Below are 17,268 nucleotides of genomic sequence, written 5' to 3'. Positions count from 1 at the left end.
TTTTTCTTTACAGTTTAATAAACCTGATTTTGTGCATTAGCTTTTTGATTGTCCTGTTTGGCTATGTACATCTCAATGTTGTAATGATAGAGAAGCGAGGGAGGGGACGATAAGGTAATTCTTCAATGACTTACCGGTAATTGCATTACTCTGTATCCTCTTTCCCCGCTTCTATTCATTACATCCCTCCCTCCCTCCCCCCTAGGTAGTCCAGGCCAACCAGTCATTGGTGTTGTGTCTGGTGACGTGGTATTTACATGGGGAAAGAGTGGGAGGGTAGTTTTTATTTGTGCATAAATCATGTGTTATGTGTGTCTGGTGATACAAGAATGCCCCTGCAGGGTGGGAGTGTGAGGGCAAGTGTGAAGCACTGCTGCTTTTGTTACTCGTGCTGATATTTCAGCACCGCTGCAAAACCGGCGCACTGTAACAAAACCGACCCCCACCCTTCCAACCTCCTACGGATACGCCTGATGCCTGATACGGCCATCATACCCGAGCGCATGATCTGTCTTGTGTACAGGAGCCCAGAGTTATTAGGTCTCGCCTATGCTTGCGCTGCATAGGAAAAAGACCATTTGTAATCGACACAGCTTTGCAGGCAAAACATGCACGCGTTGCATTGCTTTCAATGGCAACGCTTGCACGTTTGACGATTCCCTTGCGGGAGCGAGCTTTGGCGCCATGTGTTAGGAATTATCGCTCCTGGCGCTGCTTGCACCCGCAAGGTAAACGCTTTCACTTTTGCCGCCACTAAGCGCTTGTTCTAATGGGGCGGGGATTCTATCTTCTTCAAATAGCTTCCTAACTTTAGAGGGAACAAAGTTAATATTTGGTAAGGACACGTCGGAAAAAAAACACTGGCGCGTATTTAACATTACAGCTTTTAAATTATGCTGAAATATATACTCCAATAAATGTACTGCATAACTTACTGGCTTTTAATTCGTGTGTGTTCTGCATTTCCCTTCTTCTGTTGAAGGTGCCGAGACATAATTTCTCTCTGAGGTGTAAGGTTAAATATTATATTGATGCAACTATGGATCCGAGGGAATTAGAAACCAGGTAAAGTGTAAAAATATTGCTCTGTGCCTGGAAATGAGCTCCAGAGCTGCAGTTGTTTATTCCATTTTTCCAGTAACAATGGCCCGGGGTGGGATGATCTGCCAGTTTTTCCCCTGGATGGCTCCACGCTGTCCCAAGTCTTAGCTTTCTCTGCTCTGTGCCCCGTATGATCTGAACACGTGCCTGGAATTCTGGAGTCCATTTGTGCAAACGGCTCCGTAAAGCTCATTACACTCAGCAGCGAGGGAGGCCGAGACTAGTTACAAAGGGTTTTCAGAGACTCTACCCGCTACACATACCGACGCTAAGTTACCTGTACACCCACAGCCGGACAAGAGTTCGTCTGTGGTAACGATCATTTTTTTTTAAAGTTACACCTGAGATTCCTTTCTTTTAAACCCGAGCTACTGTATTAGGTTACTACAGGTAGCAGCACCATAAACGCAGTTTAAATATAGTCTGTCCTAGAGTTTGCCAAATACCTATGTTTAAAGTATTTCATATAATTCCGTTGTTTGAGGAAATAGTTGTTAACAAGTGTTTTCACGGAAGCCTGTGCATGCACACACTCACTATTTATGCACACATTCACTATTTATATACACACAAAACCGTGGACATATCAGAAGATACTGATAAGCAGGAAGGATAGCCAAACTGTCTTGCGAGAGGTCGGATAACTTGTCTTTAGACAGGAATAATTCAGTATGCATTGGGGCTGTACCACTTGTTCTAGAAGCTTCTATAAATTCATGGATCTGCACAATGGCATCCTTGCAGTAGCCTGGAGCTTTGAGTTATGATATGTGCAATCACACTCTTAATGTTGCAAAATCATTTGATATTCAGGAGTCCAAGTGACCACCACTGATGCTTTTTTTCATATATATTCTGTAAAAAGGGCTAATTACCCCTTCTCTAAGCACTATCTGATTAGATGAAGGTATGATATGACTAATGCAGGTGAAGACAGGTCTTTGAGGTTCGTATGACTTTTAAATGCTTGAATTATTAATGTAGTGTTCAGAAATAGAATTTCAGAAGGAGGCCACCTTAACATAAATATTCAATTAAGTGTCTTAGAACTGAAGGTAGGAGGTGATGCATGCATGGTGCCCTGGGATCTATACGCAAGCAGGGTTCTCCAAAGTCAGTACTGGAGGGCCGGATCCATGTCAGATTTTTAGCATATCCACATTTAGATAAATGTATTTATTTTAAGAATCTGGCATAGATCTGACCCTCCAGCACCGACTTTGTAGAACCCTGCGCAAGGCGATCAAGATGCTAAGAACTAGCATGTTAAATGGTTTATGGATTGGCAGAGCAGCTTGTAACTGGTCCATCTATGAACAGATAGCTTAATTGAAGGATGCCAACACAGGCTAAAATAATCACTGCTCTTCTAGTTCCACAAAATAAGGGTTGTGCAATTTAAAATACCTATAGTCTGTCAGTCACAATTCAGTAATCTGAAATAGGCTGCACATTTTCCAAGGCTCATGTTTACGTGTGACGCAGCCCTGGAATTTATAACATATTATTACCCTACTCAAATGTGCTGTATCATCCAAGTTAAAAGATGCATATACATTGCCATTTGCCAGAAACGTAATGCCCATCACAGAGTGATAGGCTAGAAGAACCTGTCTTGCCTTTTTTAAACTTCGGTCATTCAAAGTATATGACCTCAGTTCATTTAAAGTTTATTTTGCTGTATATAAATCATAAAACTAGCAATTTACACTTAAGCATTAAAAAGAACCTACTTAAAAAAAAATAAAGAGTAGCACAGATAAAAGAACATCTTTTCAGATTCATATGAAATACTTGTTCTCTAATTTATTTTTATAGGACATTTCTGGTCTGAGGTTATGTAGTGTTGACAATAAAATAAAAAGTGCATTGACGTGTGACTAGATAAGCTGGTGCAAGAACATGAATAATTGTCATCGGTTTCATATGAAAGGTTAACAATTAAAATGCGGAGCACTTCTAATGTATACGCATTGATTTTCTGTCTAAATACTGTGGAATGAGAGAATAATGTTTCATATGACATTGGTTGTATCAACATAAAGTAGGGGGCTTGAAGCATAAAGTGGGCAATACGTATACATTAGGAGAGCTCCGTTATTTAATTGTTAACATGTGGTTTGGGTATGATCAACGATCTTTGCGGGTCTAGCTGGGACACATCGTGGCGACAGATGTGTCAATCGTGTTTAGAGCACCACTGTTGTCTGTACTACAATGCTCTGATGATAGGGATGTGCGACATTTGTACCACTGTTGCCTATTTTTGTAGGTAACCTAGGTCCATGGCCAATTTAACAAAGACATTTCATGCCAGAAGTCGAGTCAACCAATAAGCAACTTTCCCTATGTATTCTTGCACAGGATTCGCCCACAAACACATCACTAACAACAAGCATTGGCACAGCTAATAGGTCTCGCTTTTGGGACCTTATAAGTATTTAGTTATGCAGCACAATATCCTTAATGCAACAACATCAACTGTTGCATGGCTAAACACTTACAAGGTCACAAAGGCGAGACCTATTGGCTATGCCAATGCTTGTTTTTTTATATAGCAATATGGAAGAAATCCTAATTTGCCCCAAAATTGCCAAAGACAATAACAGGAAATGCCCTGTGGTTTGTAGCGCGTGTCATGCTCGCGTGCTCTGTTGCAGATGTACATCCTGAGAACATGACCGAAGCTGATATAATACAGGTCCCCTTCCATGATGTCCTTCTTTTTACAGACAGTAACAGAAAATGGCTAACTCATAACGCGCTCTGCACATACTATATTTTTAATACATGCAAAGCTGTATATAGAACAATTCATATGACCTGAAAAGAGCTTAAAAACATAGCTCTTGATATAGGCACTTTCTGAAAAACTTCACTTTTGTGTCAACTAACTTAAAATATCAAGTACGTTAATGAGGAATTTAGATTCCACTTTCAACGCCGAGAAACAAGCCATTCTGACAATTATTCTCAGTGGCAGCCCATGAAATGTCAGATTTGTTTCTGTAAAACAATGGACAATTAGAGCTGTAGCACATTCGTCCTGTAAAACACCTGCCTGACCGCTGCAGAGAGAGAGTACACCGAGAGAGCATTGTGCTGATACAGCATGCCTCGAGGCCTAGTATTTCCAAGGTCATGGCGACATTACATGAAGCCTCACAAACAATAGAGTTATAATTAGTGCAATAACATTTTTTTAAACAGAGCTGATGTTGCAAAGAAAACAAATGTTCAATGCATGATTTATGGCGGGCTTCTTTGTACACCTTGAAGTCGGTCATTAGTGGGTGACGATGTTAATGCAGACAGTTTATTTACATGGAGCTAAAATGCACGTTTAGTGGAAGAAGTGTGGCTCAGGGGTTAGAGGCGGCAGACCCGGAAGCTGAGATCCACCCTGGACCAGGGTTCAATTCCCCGCCTCGGCGGGTCTTGGGCTAAAAAATTCCACGGACTCGATAATTCTCGCTCCGGTGCCTTCTCGACTCACAGGTTCACACTCTGCGACTCTGGGCAATAGCTTGCTTAATCTCCACAACGGCCCCTCGCGGTGGGATGCCTGGCTTTCACCTTGTGGATACCCTGCTGGGGTTATCTCACAGGGGAATACCAGGACGGGTTCCCTAAGCAAGCGCTTAGATACCGACCTCGGTCAGTGATTTGCGCTATTTAAATACATGTACATTTACATTTACAAGTCCCTAGAATGGTAAAAAAATATGCTGAATACTTTTTGCGTACACCTTTTTATTCTGACGTTCAACGTAAAAAATGCAGATTAAAAACTAGTAAATACAATAAACCATTTTTACTGCACGGTCAAATAGCTTTTGCTCTTCAGGATTCATCAACTGGCCGAGTTAAATTGACTTTGACCATCCTCGTGGTCTTTTCGCCGCCACGGAGGCCTGCCAGGTAGATCCGCGGCTTCGGCACGTTGGTTGAGCTGTCGCGTTTAGTCTGAGTGGCGTCCTCCTTTGGTAGGTACACTTGGGTTGCGTTGTCTCTTCTCATGTGGCTGGCAAGAGTCTGCATTGAGTGGGTAACTTTCTTCCGCAAATTAGCCTACAGATAAAGTAAAAATAGTTAAATCCAGTACATGAAAATGCACTGATGAAACAAGTAAATATGAGAGCGAAACAAATATGGCGTAAGAACACAGCCTTTTTTTTCTTGTTAGCCAGGCCAGGATCTATAGGGATTATTTTAGCTGAGGCTAGTTGCCCAAATTCCAAGTGCAAGTTGTCCAGTTTCTTAAGAGAGCCAGTAGATTCGGTGGATGCACCTGCCCCCTTAAATCTGTGACTGCCATCAGCCATTTTTGAGACATGGACTCCTAATGTTTAGTACCTTGGGTGACTTTCATAGGGCAGCAGCCTGTTCCGAGCACAGCAGAGCCCTCTGTTGCGGAACTCTATACCCGGGAGGGACACGGGCTGGACCGCACAAAACAAACTCCTCTCCTTCACCTCTTGTTTTGAGGAAAGTCATCTTTTGGATCATCTCACTTTGGAAACCATTTCGATGGATTCCTTGTCCCACCCTGACCTGTATCTGGCGTCCCATCATCTACCACTGGAACCGAATGGCACCCTGTGATGAAGCTCTGTATTTAACAGAGAGATTAGGCACCTTCCATAATTTTTTGCAGAAGAGAATTCTAGTTCATTTTGGAATTATGATTGTGAATTTACTTCCCTCTAGTCTAAACTCAAACCCACTAAATTAACCTCACCTTGCGAAAAGGACTGCAGGCAAACTAGGAAATAGAGCAGAGAAATCGTACCATAACATGTTTATTGTACTACTCTCCGTGACTCAATTGTTCTGTAATTATTCAATCTTTCTTGTTTCTTATTCTTACTTGTTGTCGTTATTGTATTCATGTCCTTCCGTCCACCCTATTGTAAAGCGCTCTGATAGCCTTCGGGATCTTGTTTGGGCTATATAAAACTTTATAAATAAATAAATACTTGATACATAGTAGTATCCTGTAAGGCCATGCAATCCCATTTTGTTTAGTAACCCTCACACACTCTAGTAGTGTCATGCGTCACCATCGTGTTCACCCTGACTCCTACAGGTCAGGGTGGGCTCGACCATATCCCAGGGAGCACTTAGAAGAATAGGCCAGGGAGTTTTAAAGATTAACAATCCTCATGTGACTCCAGGTATCCCTTTAATAATGGAGTATCAGGGGATATTAAAAATCAGAAAAACAGGGAGTCTCAAGGATTTAATGGTCGTATGACCCTGCTCAAAGGCAATGTGATTAATGTCATAGGATCATTAAATCCTTGAGACCCCCCGTTTTTCGTATTTTTAATAACCTCTGATACTCCATTATTAGGATTTTTAATCTTTAAAACCTCCTGGCCTATTCTTCTAAGTGCCATCTGGAATTATGGTCTAGCCAGTGTATGAGGATGTAGGAGTCAGGGTGAACCTGATGAAGCATGACACTACTAGAGTGTGTGAGGGTTACCAAACAAAATGGGATTGCTACCATTCATGCTAGTTAATTTATGATAAATCTTTAAGGAAATAGAGCCCAGTATATTGGGTAATTAGGTGAGACACTTTTTTGTGAGTGTTACTACTTAGTCGGAAAGACGTACTTCTTTGTCTCTTCCAGCACTGTGGAAGACCCTCTATACCCTTCCAGCCGCTGGTCATTGTTTTGTAGTATCATGTAAGGCACCTTTGTTTAATTATATGGGATCTGCTAAAAAAGCCATACTACAAGAACTGAGCCTCATAAGTCTGTCACTATATAAGCAACCTGGGCTCCAATCCTATATTAGTGTGGTCACCAGTGTGTATCATAGATATCGCCTAACCCGATTTCGCTTTGCTATAGTCCACTATCATGTTCCATTTCCGAAGAGAAGTGGGTGGAGCCTCAATATCTGGAAATGTCCCTGTGATAAGAGATCTGCACATTCAACCCTGCATTTAGTACTTTTCTGTAGATTTGATCTTGTATATATGAAACAACATTTAAAACCATTATTGTTAAGAGAAAATCTGTATGACTTTCAGAAGGCATTTTAGTATCTGTTTGATTTAAAAGATGCCACTGTATGTTTTAATGTAGCAATGTTTTTTATTACTGTTCTACGTACACGAAAAGCTTTGTATTATCTGGAAACTGAATGTGCCTAGCTCTTATAACTTTGTATTTCTATAGAACAAGGGCTAAGGCTATACATTTTGAAATCCATTTGTATTAATAGAGCTATACCCCGAAATTGAACATAGCACGTTCATGTTGTGGTGCTACGGTTAACCCATTTATTAACAAGAATACCCGCATGTACTTTGATCAATCCACTCTGGGATGCAGACATTTCGATATAGTTACTATACTTCTTGATATAGACTCTATATCAATGTAATGATGTGATTTGTTTGTGATGCAATGTAGTTTTAATGATTATAATCCAATGATGTTTTTTCATTTTATAATAATGTGATATGATGCTTTTATGGTTTATTTTTGCTATAAACTGAATAATGTTTGAACTGACTTGCTGTGTGTGTGTCGGAATGAATCCCTTAATGGCTTTCTCCTGCTGACAAGGGTTACCAGTGAGCGAAAGCCAAGGGGAGACGAGGTGTCAGAAGGGGTGGGCCACAAAGGGGGATTCGTCTAGCAATAAACCAGCACCACAAAAAAACAGTTGTTCTGGGATCTGGTGCTGAAACCTCTGCACGCCAGAGTGAGTGAGCGTTTCAAAGGATGCTAGATGCATGTAGGGGAATTTGCTGTGCCTGGAAGCTTCACCAGTGTGAGTGTTTTGACACTTTAGTAGGTTGTTACATAGTACGTGCACTTTTTTTTCTTTATTGAGCCAGGACAATGGCGGCCAGGCACTTGTTTGCACTGACTTAGGTCTTGCATTTAAATGCGAGACCTATTGGATTGCAAATATTTTTTTAAAAGGAAAGACAATGAGAAACCTGTGGAAGCAGCGGCTGCCTGTAAAGCGTTGTCGAATTTGTGGTTTGCTTAAACATGAAAACAATTCGCATTTTGAAGTGCGTAGATGTACGTTTTTGAGTGTTTTCTTCATTTCTTTAAAATAGCAAACTTTTTGTGGGGATTAGTTGTCCTGTACACATGTGAGGTGCGAGTGAATGAATGATTTTCAGCATACGTAATGCGCAGTAGTTGAGAAGACGCACACTCTACTGTAAGGTTTTTTTTGTTTTTACATTTTATAGCTTCAGTGGATAGATTACTATGTCCTGTAACTTAGCACTATCATTGGTGTTGTACAGTTAAAATGACGATGACAGCGCATGTTCAGTGCTGCATGTTATAAATGTCCTGTAAGGGAGAATATCACGTGACCACTAGCGAAACACCTACATTTCAGTTTATTTCATTAGTGCTCGTTATTTTCTGTTCACGTTTTCTGAGGGACAAACACCGCCTCGGCTCACAGCAGGCCTTTCTGAGCTGAGGCTGCGCATCACACTCACAATGACAAGAGTTGCCATGTTTTTTTCCCATTCCAGTAGACTGATTTTCAAAAGAGAAAATGTGAAAAGGATGGGAAGTGGTTGAAGTGGTGAGATGGCACAGCATCAGGTGCCCTGACTCACACCTCGCCTTATTAGAGAGACACATACAGATCCCGGCATGGCAGAGGACACAAGACTATTCCTAGTCAGCACTCACTAATAGTCTTGTGCATGTTTATTCCTAACAGCAATTCACAGGAGGCTCTTGCAATGGGACAACTCGAAAGTTCAAACTGGGAGTCTCACCTTTATTATTGTATATTTTTTCACCTACAAATATGTCTGCACTGTAAGGATAAATTACTTACCTGTAATCCTAGTTCTCTTCCAGTGGTATCCTCATCAAAGTCATAAGCACTGAATATTCCCGCCCACGTGCGGGGACCCCGGAAATATTATAAAATTATATATGTAAATCACATATGAATAGCTCCACATATATTTATGCACATATATAATTTTTTCTCACACCAATGCAGCCCCAAAACAGAGGCTAAACAATGTAAATACTCATACATACACTGTAATTAGCAAGGAAACAAATAACACATTAGGTCAAATATCCCTTGAACTTTGTGTTTTAATGAGCAAAACACTCCTAAGTCCTGAAAATTGCTAATAAATATACATTGTTAGCCACAGGCTGCATTGAACAACAATAGCATAGAAAATGAAACCATTTTCAACAAAAACTGGCACTGTGCCTTAGAGGCATGACCCCTGGCTTCCCATCATGCCTCAGGGGTGACAGTTAAGTCAGTTGTTCTTTGCATAACCCTGAAGTCAGGGCTCAACCACAAGTCATAGAACAGACAAAATCTCATTTACCTGGGGAGGCAGGTGGGTTGCTTATGACTTTGATGAGGATACCCCTGGAAGAGAACTAGGATTACAGGTAAGTAACTTATCCTTCTCTTCCAGGGGATCCTCATCAATAGTCATAAGCACTGAATAGAACAGCAAGCCCAAACACCACCTGCAGGTAAATGAGACATACATGACCCAACCGAAACATTTGTAGCAGCCGAGTACTCGGCTGCTAAATAGATTCCGCAGGGAGGCCTGGCCTACCTGGGTATCTGCTCTGGTGTCAGAATCAAGACAGTAATGTCTGGTAAATGTATGGACGGACCTCCAGGTCGCCGCCTTACAGATCTCAGACATGGGCACATTTTGGATAAAAGATGCAGTCGCCGCTCTACCCCTGGTGGAATGCGCCTTGCGAGAAAACCCCAGAGTTTTCTGAGCCAATTGATAGGAAAGCTTGATACACGAAACTATCCATCTTGAAATAGAACATTTCGAGGCTGCATACCCTGTTCTGATCGAATCATAGTTAACAAACAGTTGATCAGACCTACGAACAGACTTGGACCTATCTAGATAACATTTTAAAACCCTTTTCAGGTCCAAAGAATGGAAAGCCCTCTCAGCTGGAGAAGAGGGATTAGGGAAAAAGGTGGGCCGAGAGATGGTCTGATTTACATGAAAATCTGACACCACCTTGGGTAGAAAAGACGGATGTGTCCTCAGTACTACTCTATTTAAGTGGAACACCGTATAAGGTTCCTTGGAGCAGAGGGCCTGAATTTCGCTCACCCTACGAGCTGACGTGATTGCTACCAAAATAGCAGCTTTCCAGGAAATATGCCGCAAAGTAGCTTTATGAATGGGCTCAAAAGGAGGACCCATTAATTTTGACAGAACCAGGTTCAGCTCCTAGGGCGGGGAAGGAGGACGCACTGGAGGGTACCCTTTTTTCAACCCTTGCAGGAAGTCTTTTGCAGCTGGCAGTTGGAAAAAAGAAGGTCGTGAAGGTGATCGCCTATACGCTGTTATAGCCGCTAAATGCACCTTAATAGAATTAAACTTTAAACCTGCTTTCGCCAGAAATAACAAATAGGGAAGAACGACTTCTTCCTGACCCTTAATAGGATGATGACCATTTTGCATGCACCACAGATAGAAGCGCTTCCATTTACAGGCATAAGAATGTCTTGTGGAAGGTCGTCTCGCTTCCTTCAGGATGGACATGCAGTCCTGTGGCAATCTTTGATGGCCATATTGTATGACCTCAGGAGCCATGCTGTCAAGCTCAGCGATGGAAGGTTGGGATGATGAATCCTCCCGTTCATCTTGGATAAGAAGTCCGGCCTGCACAGCAGTCTCTTGTGAGGAGCCACTGAAAGATGAAGCAGGTCCGTGTACCACCATTGTCTCGTCCAGTCGGGGGCAATGAGAATCATTGTTGTGCACGAGTGTGCCAGCTTGCTCACCACCTTCGGGATCAATGGAAGGGGTGGAAAGGCGTACACAAATTCCCCTGACCAGTCGATCAAAAGTGCATACCCTCTTGTTCCTGGACGGTAAAACCGCGAGGGGAAGTCTCGGCATTTGGTGTTTTCGTTGTCCGCGAACAGATCTAAGGTAGGACGACCCCAAGACTGAAAGATGCCTTCGAGCACCTCGTCGTTTAGAACCCAGTCTTCTCTGTCCTCGAAATGCCGACTCAGCGCGTCCGCCCTCACATTCTGTTCTCCTGGGAGGTGGACCACCATGACTGACAATTTGCGAGCCAGAAGCTAATGCCAGATGCGCTGGGCTTCCAGTGACAGAGTCCGTGAGCGCGTTCCTCCCTGCTTGTTCAAGTAGTACATCGCGGTGGTGTTGTCCGTTTGTAATAATATTGATGTCTCTCGAATCGAGGGAAGGAACGCTTTGAGAGCCAGGTGGACTGCTCTCAACTCCAGCATGTTGATGTGATATGTACATTCCTTGAGGGACCACAAGCCTTGCACTTGGAGGTGACCCATGTGTGCCCCCCAGCCTTGTAGAAAAGCATTGGTGATCAAGGTCTGTGCAGGAGGAGGTTGATGGAACAGAATTCCCACCTGTATATTCTGCTTCTTTGTCCACCATGGAATGGAAGCTCGAGTTGTTTCTGAAAGAGAAATCCGATCGTCCCAGCGAGCTGACTGTTGGTCCCACTTGTCCTCCAGATACTGCTGAAGAAGACGCATCCGAAGCCTGGCATTTGGGACTAGAAAGATGCATGAAGCCATCGAACCTAGCAGGGAGGCAATCTTTTGCACTTTATGAACCTTGTGGCGGAGTACCAGCTGACACTTTTGTGTTATAGAACACTGTCTCTCCTCCGAAGGAAACACTTTTCCTACCTCGGAGACTAGAAGAGCTCCTAGGAAGTGAATCTTCTGGGTGGACTGCGAGACTGATTTGCTGAAGTTGACATGCAACCCCAACTGGTGACAGAGCTGGATGCAGGTTTGGAATTGATTCCTTACAGCGTCTGGGCAAGGACCTTTCAGTAGCCAATCATCCAGAAACGGGTACACGAAGACTCCTCTGCGTCGTAGAGCAGCCGCTACTACTGCAACACACTTTGTGAATACCCGGGGGGCTGACTTCAACCCGAAGGGCAGGACCTTGAATTGGTAGTGAGAGGTCCCCACCTGGAACTGCAGGAACCTTCTGTGTTTGTAGTGCACTGGGAGATGGAAGTAGGCATCCTGGAGGTCCATCGAACACATCCAATCTCCCTTCCTGAGATTCGGATATATTTGGTGAAGTGCCAACATGCAGAACTTTTCTTTTCTGATATTCAGATTGAAAGTTCTTAAGTCCAGAATGGGCCTGAATTCTGCCTTTTGTCCCTTTTTTCTGACCAAGAAATATCGGGAGTACACTCCTTTCCCCCTGTGAGTGAGTGGAACCCTCTCAATGGCTGATTTTTTGAGAAGTATCGCCACTTCCTTTTTCAAAAGGACGAGTTGATGATTTACGGTTGGCCTTGGTGGAACGGGTGGAGGCAGGCGTTTGAAACTAAGACAGTACCCATGCTGAAGTGTAGTCAACACCCATCGGTCTTGAGTAATCCTTTCCCACTCTGACATATGATGCGCAATGCTTCCCCCCACTTGAGTGGTCAACAGCACTGGGGGAAGGAAGGACTCATTGCTTTGGCTGGGACTTATTAGAATTGTTGCCCTGGCGTTGATTTCCACCTCCTCTGGAATAACGCTTTCCTCTGAATTGGGACTTCTGTTGCCCTTGTTGGTCCTGACCCTTCTGCCGGTGAGGGGTTCGAAGCCTCTGTTTAGAATAGCCCTTGTTGTAGGAGCGGTACTTCATCCGAAAGTCTTTCTTCTTCTCAAGCCCTACGGCCTTAAGAGTGTCCAACTCAGACTTCATGCGTTGCATTTCTTCGTCAGCGCTTGTCCCAAACAGTGATGTTCCTGAAAAGGGCAGGTTCAAGATTCTAGCCTGAGCCTCAGGTTTTAAGGCTGTCAGGCGCAACCATTCTCGCCATTACTCCATGCGCATAGCCATGCACTGCAAGGGTAGCCCAATCCGCTGCAGCGCCTATAATCTGATTGGAGACCTGGCTGCCCTCCAAAAGAATATCCTCAAAATCTTTGCGGTCCTCTTGAGGGAGTTTCTCAATAAACCTTTGGAGATAACCCCACAGGGATCTGTCATACCTCCCCAGAAGGGCTTCCGCATTAGAGACTTTGAGAAAAGAGGCTGAAGTGTTGCAGACTCTTCTTCCCCAAGAATCTGGAAATTTGCTTTCCTTATCCGGAGGTACTGTGGATGAGGAAGCTACAGCACTGGATTTCTTCGCCGCCGCAATGATCACCGAGTCTGGTGGTGGGTCAGACCTGAGGAAAAGTGGATCCTCTTCAGGCGAGCGATACTTTTTAAGAATCCTTGCTGGGGCGAACTTTATAGTTGCCGGAGTAAGGAAGACCTCATTCACGGGATCTATAATTCCAGGTACCAAAGGCGGAAGAGACTTGGGAGCCGATCTGTGATGCAATGTCTCAAAGATCACAGAAGTCTTGACCTGTGGCGTAGTCATGGGCACTCCCAGTTTCAAAGCACCCCTGCCAAAAATGTCTTGAAAAGAGAAAATGTCATCTATAGGGGATATTCTCGATGGAGGACTGTCCGCCAGAGTCGGAGAATAATCCCTATGAGAACGGGTCGGAGATGAAGAAGTAGTTGGAGATGTGCGAGCCCGTCTCCTGCTCCTAGACCTCAATCTTCGCCTACTGGAGCGCACCCGGGAGCGCGATCGCTCTCTGGGTCGGGAGACTTGCTTGTCCTGATAAGCCTGCAACCTGGCTGCTGTCTCCTTGTCTGGAACCCAGTGATGCAGAGGCCTACACCATCTTGGAGATAGCCTGATAGAAGGAGACTTCTGGGTGCGCTTTCTCACTGGCGAACGTGCCGGAGGAGGCAGATCGTTTGCCCATGCTGCGAACATGCAGGAGAATGCCTGGACCTCTCACTATCCGAGGAGTAGAGGACCACATCGGAAGATCTTCCATGGTGAGAAGACCGGGAGCCCGAAGAGAATGAGGACAGGCTCACCGGAGACCCACCTTTGAGATGTCTGGAAGTAGGCCTTGTGCGACTCCTTGAAGCACGCTCGTCTGATACTCTTTTCCTCTTAGCCAGAGGACTCATATGCACTGGGGAATGTTCCACCTCCGCAGCTGAAGCCGATCTTAGAGACCTCTGCTGTGGTGCTAAGGCATGAGACTGATCTGAGGGTTGACTAACTGTCTCCTGAGCAGTCTGCCCCGAAGGTGACCTCCCCTGGGATCTTGAAGAAGAGACTTGCCTCAATAGATGTTTTGACGATGACCCACGCTGCTGTGACAACGACGGGGACCCTCTCGACGTCGAGCGCCGTTGACCAGGCGACAACGGAGGCTGCTCCAACGTCGAACGTCGATGCTGTGACGTCAACTGGGATGACCGTTGATGGTTATGGAGACCTTCTCGACGTCGGTCGCCGGTGACTAGGCGACGACGGAGGATGCCTCGACGTCGAGTGTCGCTGGCCGGACGCCGACGGAGGATGCCTCGACGTCGAACTCCGATGACTGGGTGTCGACGGAGGGTGCCTCGACGTCGAACGCCGATGACTGGGCGTCGAAGGAGGATGCCTCGACGTCGAACGCCGATGACCGGGCATCGACGGAGGAAGCTGCGACGTCGAAGATTGGTGATGATGTCTCGACGTCAAGCTCCTATGCTCCAACAGAGACCTTTTTCTCGACGCTGCACGCCCCGTAGACTGCAGCGGAGGTACCTTGCCTTTCGGCGCTGAAGTCTTCGTCGTCAAAAGAAGTATCCTCGTCTTCGCCGTCGTCCTCTTCGACGCCGAAGGAGAGCAAGTCGGGACTTCTCTCGACGTTGATCGCGTCCTGCGCCTCTTCTGCCTCTTAGGAGACCTACCTCACTCAGAGAGACCATAAATTTGAATTCTCTCCCTATCTTTGAGAATTGTCCTTGATAAAGTCTTGCAGTGTTCACAAGAACTTGCAGAATGAGAGTCAGGGAGGCAGAGGATACACACAGGATGTGTGTCAGTCTTGGCCTTCTTCTTCCCACAGGAAGGACAGTTGTCAAAGAGAGAAGGCATTTTTGACAGAAAAATTCCTTCTTAAAGACTCAAAAAAGGCAGCACTAACACTCTATGCCCAAAAGACGTTGAGTGAAAGTAAAAATTGTGGAAAATCTCAAGTATTTTTGACAGAAAGTCAAAAAGAAAGGGAGCTGCTGAACCAGGGTCCTGACTGAAGGAGCCGGAAAGAACAACTGACCTAACTGTCACCCCTGAGGCAGGATGGAAAGCCAGGGGTCATGGCTGCCTTAAAGGCACGGTACCAGTTTTTGTTGAAAATGGTTTCATTTTCTATGCTATTGCTGTTCAATGCAGCCTGTGGCTAACAATGTATATTTATTGGCAATTTTCAGGATTTATGAATGTTTTGCTCATTAAAACAAAAAGTTCAAGGGCTATTTGACCTAATGTGTTTTTGTTTCCTTGCTAATTACAGTGTATGTATGAGTATTTACATTGTTTAGCCTCTGTTTTGGGGCTGCATTGGTGTGAGAAAAAATAATATATGTGCATACATATATGTGGAGCTATTTATATGTGATTTACATATATAATTTTATATTATTTCTGGGGTCCCCGCACGTGGGCGGGAATATTCAAGGCTTATGACTATTGATGAGGATCCCCTGGAAGAGAACATAAACGCTGCTATGTCTTTGTCATTAGTGTACCTGAGTACCACGCCATTGATCATCTGCTTTTATTTGCATTTCACGTCGGCCACAATTGAGAACTATGGTGATGGTAACAAACCACTTTCGGTGATTCCCATTCCACCTCTCACACGTGCTTCATGCTGTGAGACCCCTTTTCCATACCAGGCTATCCCACGCTATCTGCAGAAGCAAGGGCAAGGCTGATAACCTATCCTGTCAGAATGATTTAGGAAGGAAACACTCGGGTGCCCCTGCTGGCCCCCGAGCATTGCTGCTTCCCTACTTGAGTTCATGCAGCTCTCTCTGGCACTGTCTGCAAAAGCAACAGGCTGCCCCTGAAGAACAAAAAAATGTGGCAAATAGTTCTATCTAAAGGACTTTCTTTTGTTCCCCACTCTGGGTTAAACAAATTTGAACTTTTCAGCGATGTGACGACCTTTTTCCGCAAAATTCGCCTCAAAAGCTTTTTCTCTAACAGAGACAATGATACCTCGGAATTTAATATATCAGCTTTGACCCCTAAATCTACTTTTACTCCCACCTTGGAACAGGTAGCACCGGAAGTGGGAATCTTTGAAAAAATAGCCCTAAAGAAACTTAAAAATGCCACTAAATTTGTACCATCTACTCCTTATAACATTTCATCTAAGGAACATCAGGCACTAATGGAACTTAAAGATTCCAATTTGATAACTATAAAAAGTTGCGATAAGGGTGGCGGGATCGCCATCCTAGATACAAATAAGTACATTGAAACAATAGAAAATATGTTGAGCGATACCAACTACTATACAAAAATTTCCAAAGTCCCTACGTCTAAAATTAAAAATAAAATATCCAAATTGACTACCAAAGCATTAAATAATGGTGATATCTGTACAAAGGAACATCAATATATGAACATAGATAACCCTAAAATGGCGAGCATTTATGGAATCCCAAAGGTTCATAAAAATGAATGGGATCCTCCTTTCCGCCCCATTGTAACAACTATTGGGAGCGTAACAGAACCTATTTCCAAATATTTGGATGCAATCTTACATCCCTACATAGATAAGATACCCGGATATATTCAGGATACCCGTCACGTCATCAAAGAATTTGAAGGCACACCGTTCAATGCTCACCGTCAATGGATGGTAACATTAGACGTTGAGAGTCTTTATTCAAATATTCCATGTATAGGAGCCATAGATGCAACTAAGTTGTTCATAGACTTATATGAGATAGACTGCAACATGGAATTTATTCTAGAATGCTTAAAGATCATTCTATTTGACAATATCTTCGAATTCCGCGGTAACATGTTCAGGCAAATAAAGGGAGTTAGTATGGGCGCATCTTGCGCCCCTACGATTGCTAACATTTATGTAGCTCATTTTGAAATGAAACATATATTTAATGAGGTAGCACCATTTTTCGAGTCAATATTTTACTGGTCAAGATATATTGACGACATTGTATTCATTTGGAATGACGAGGAAGAGCTATTACAGGAATTCATGTCATGGCTAAATGTTTGTGATCCTAAACTAAGGT

The 17,268-nt window shown here is 43.9% G+C and overlaps 1 protein-coding gene across 1 annotated transcript in view; it reads right to left on the bottom strand.

Annotated features, from left to right (window-relative positions):
• Nucleotides 1-4,837: 4,837 nt before the first annotated feature.
• The window catches only part of CFAP206 (cilia and flagella associated protein 206), a 473,657-nt gene continuing 461,226 nt past the window's right edge, over nucleotides 4,838-17,268 (bottom strand). The window contains exon 13 of the mRNA XM_086926596.1: nucleotides 4,838-5,172. Within this exon, the coding sequence (XP_086782722.1) occupies nucleotides 4,945-5,172 (228 nt within the window). The 3' untranslated portion in view covers nucleotides 4,838-4,944. The remainder of the gene's footprint in view (nucleotides 5,173-17,268) is intronic.

Source organism: Lissotriton vulgaris, chromosome 6 (assembly GCF_964263255.1).
Source record: "Lissotriton vulgaris chromosome 6, aLisVul1.2, whole genome shotgun sequence".
NCBI lineage: Eukaryota > Metazoa > Chordata > Amphibia > Caudata > Salamandridae > Lissotriton > Lissotriton vulgaris.
This window is presented reverse-complemented; position numbering and strand designations above follow the sequence as displayed.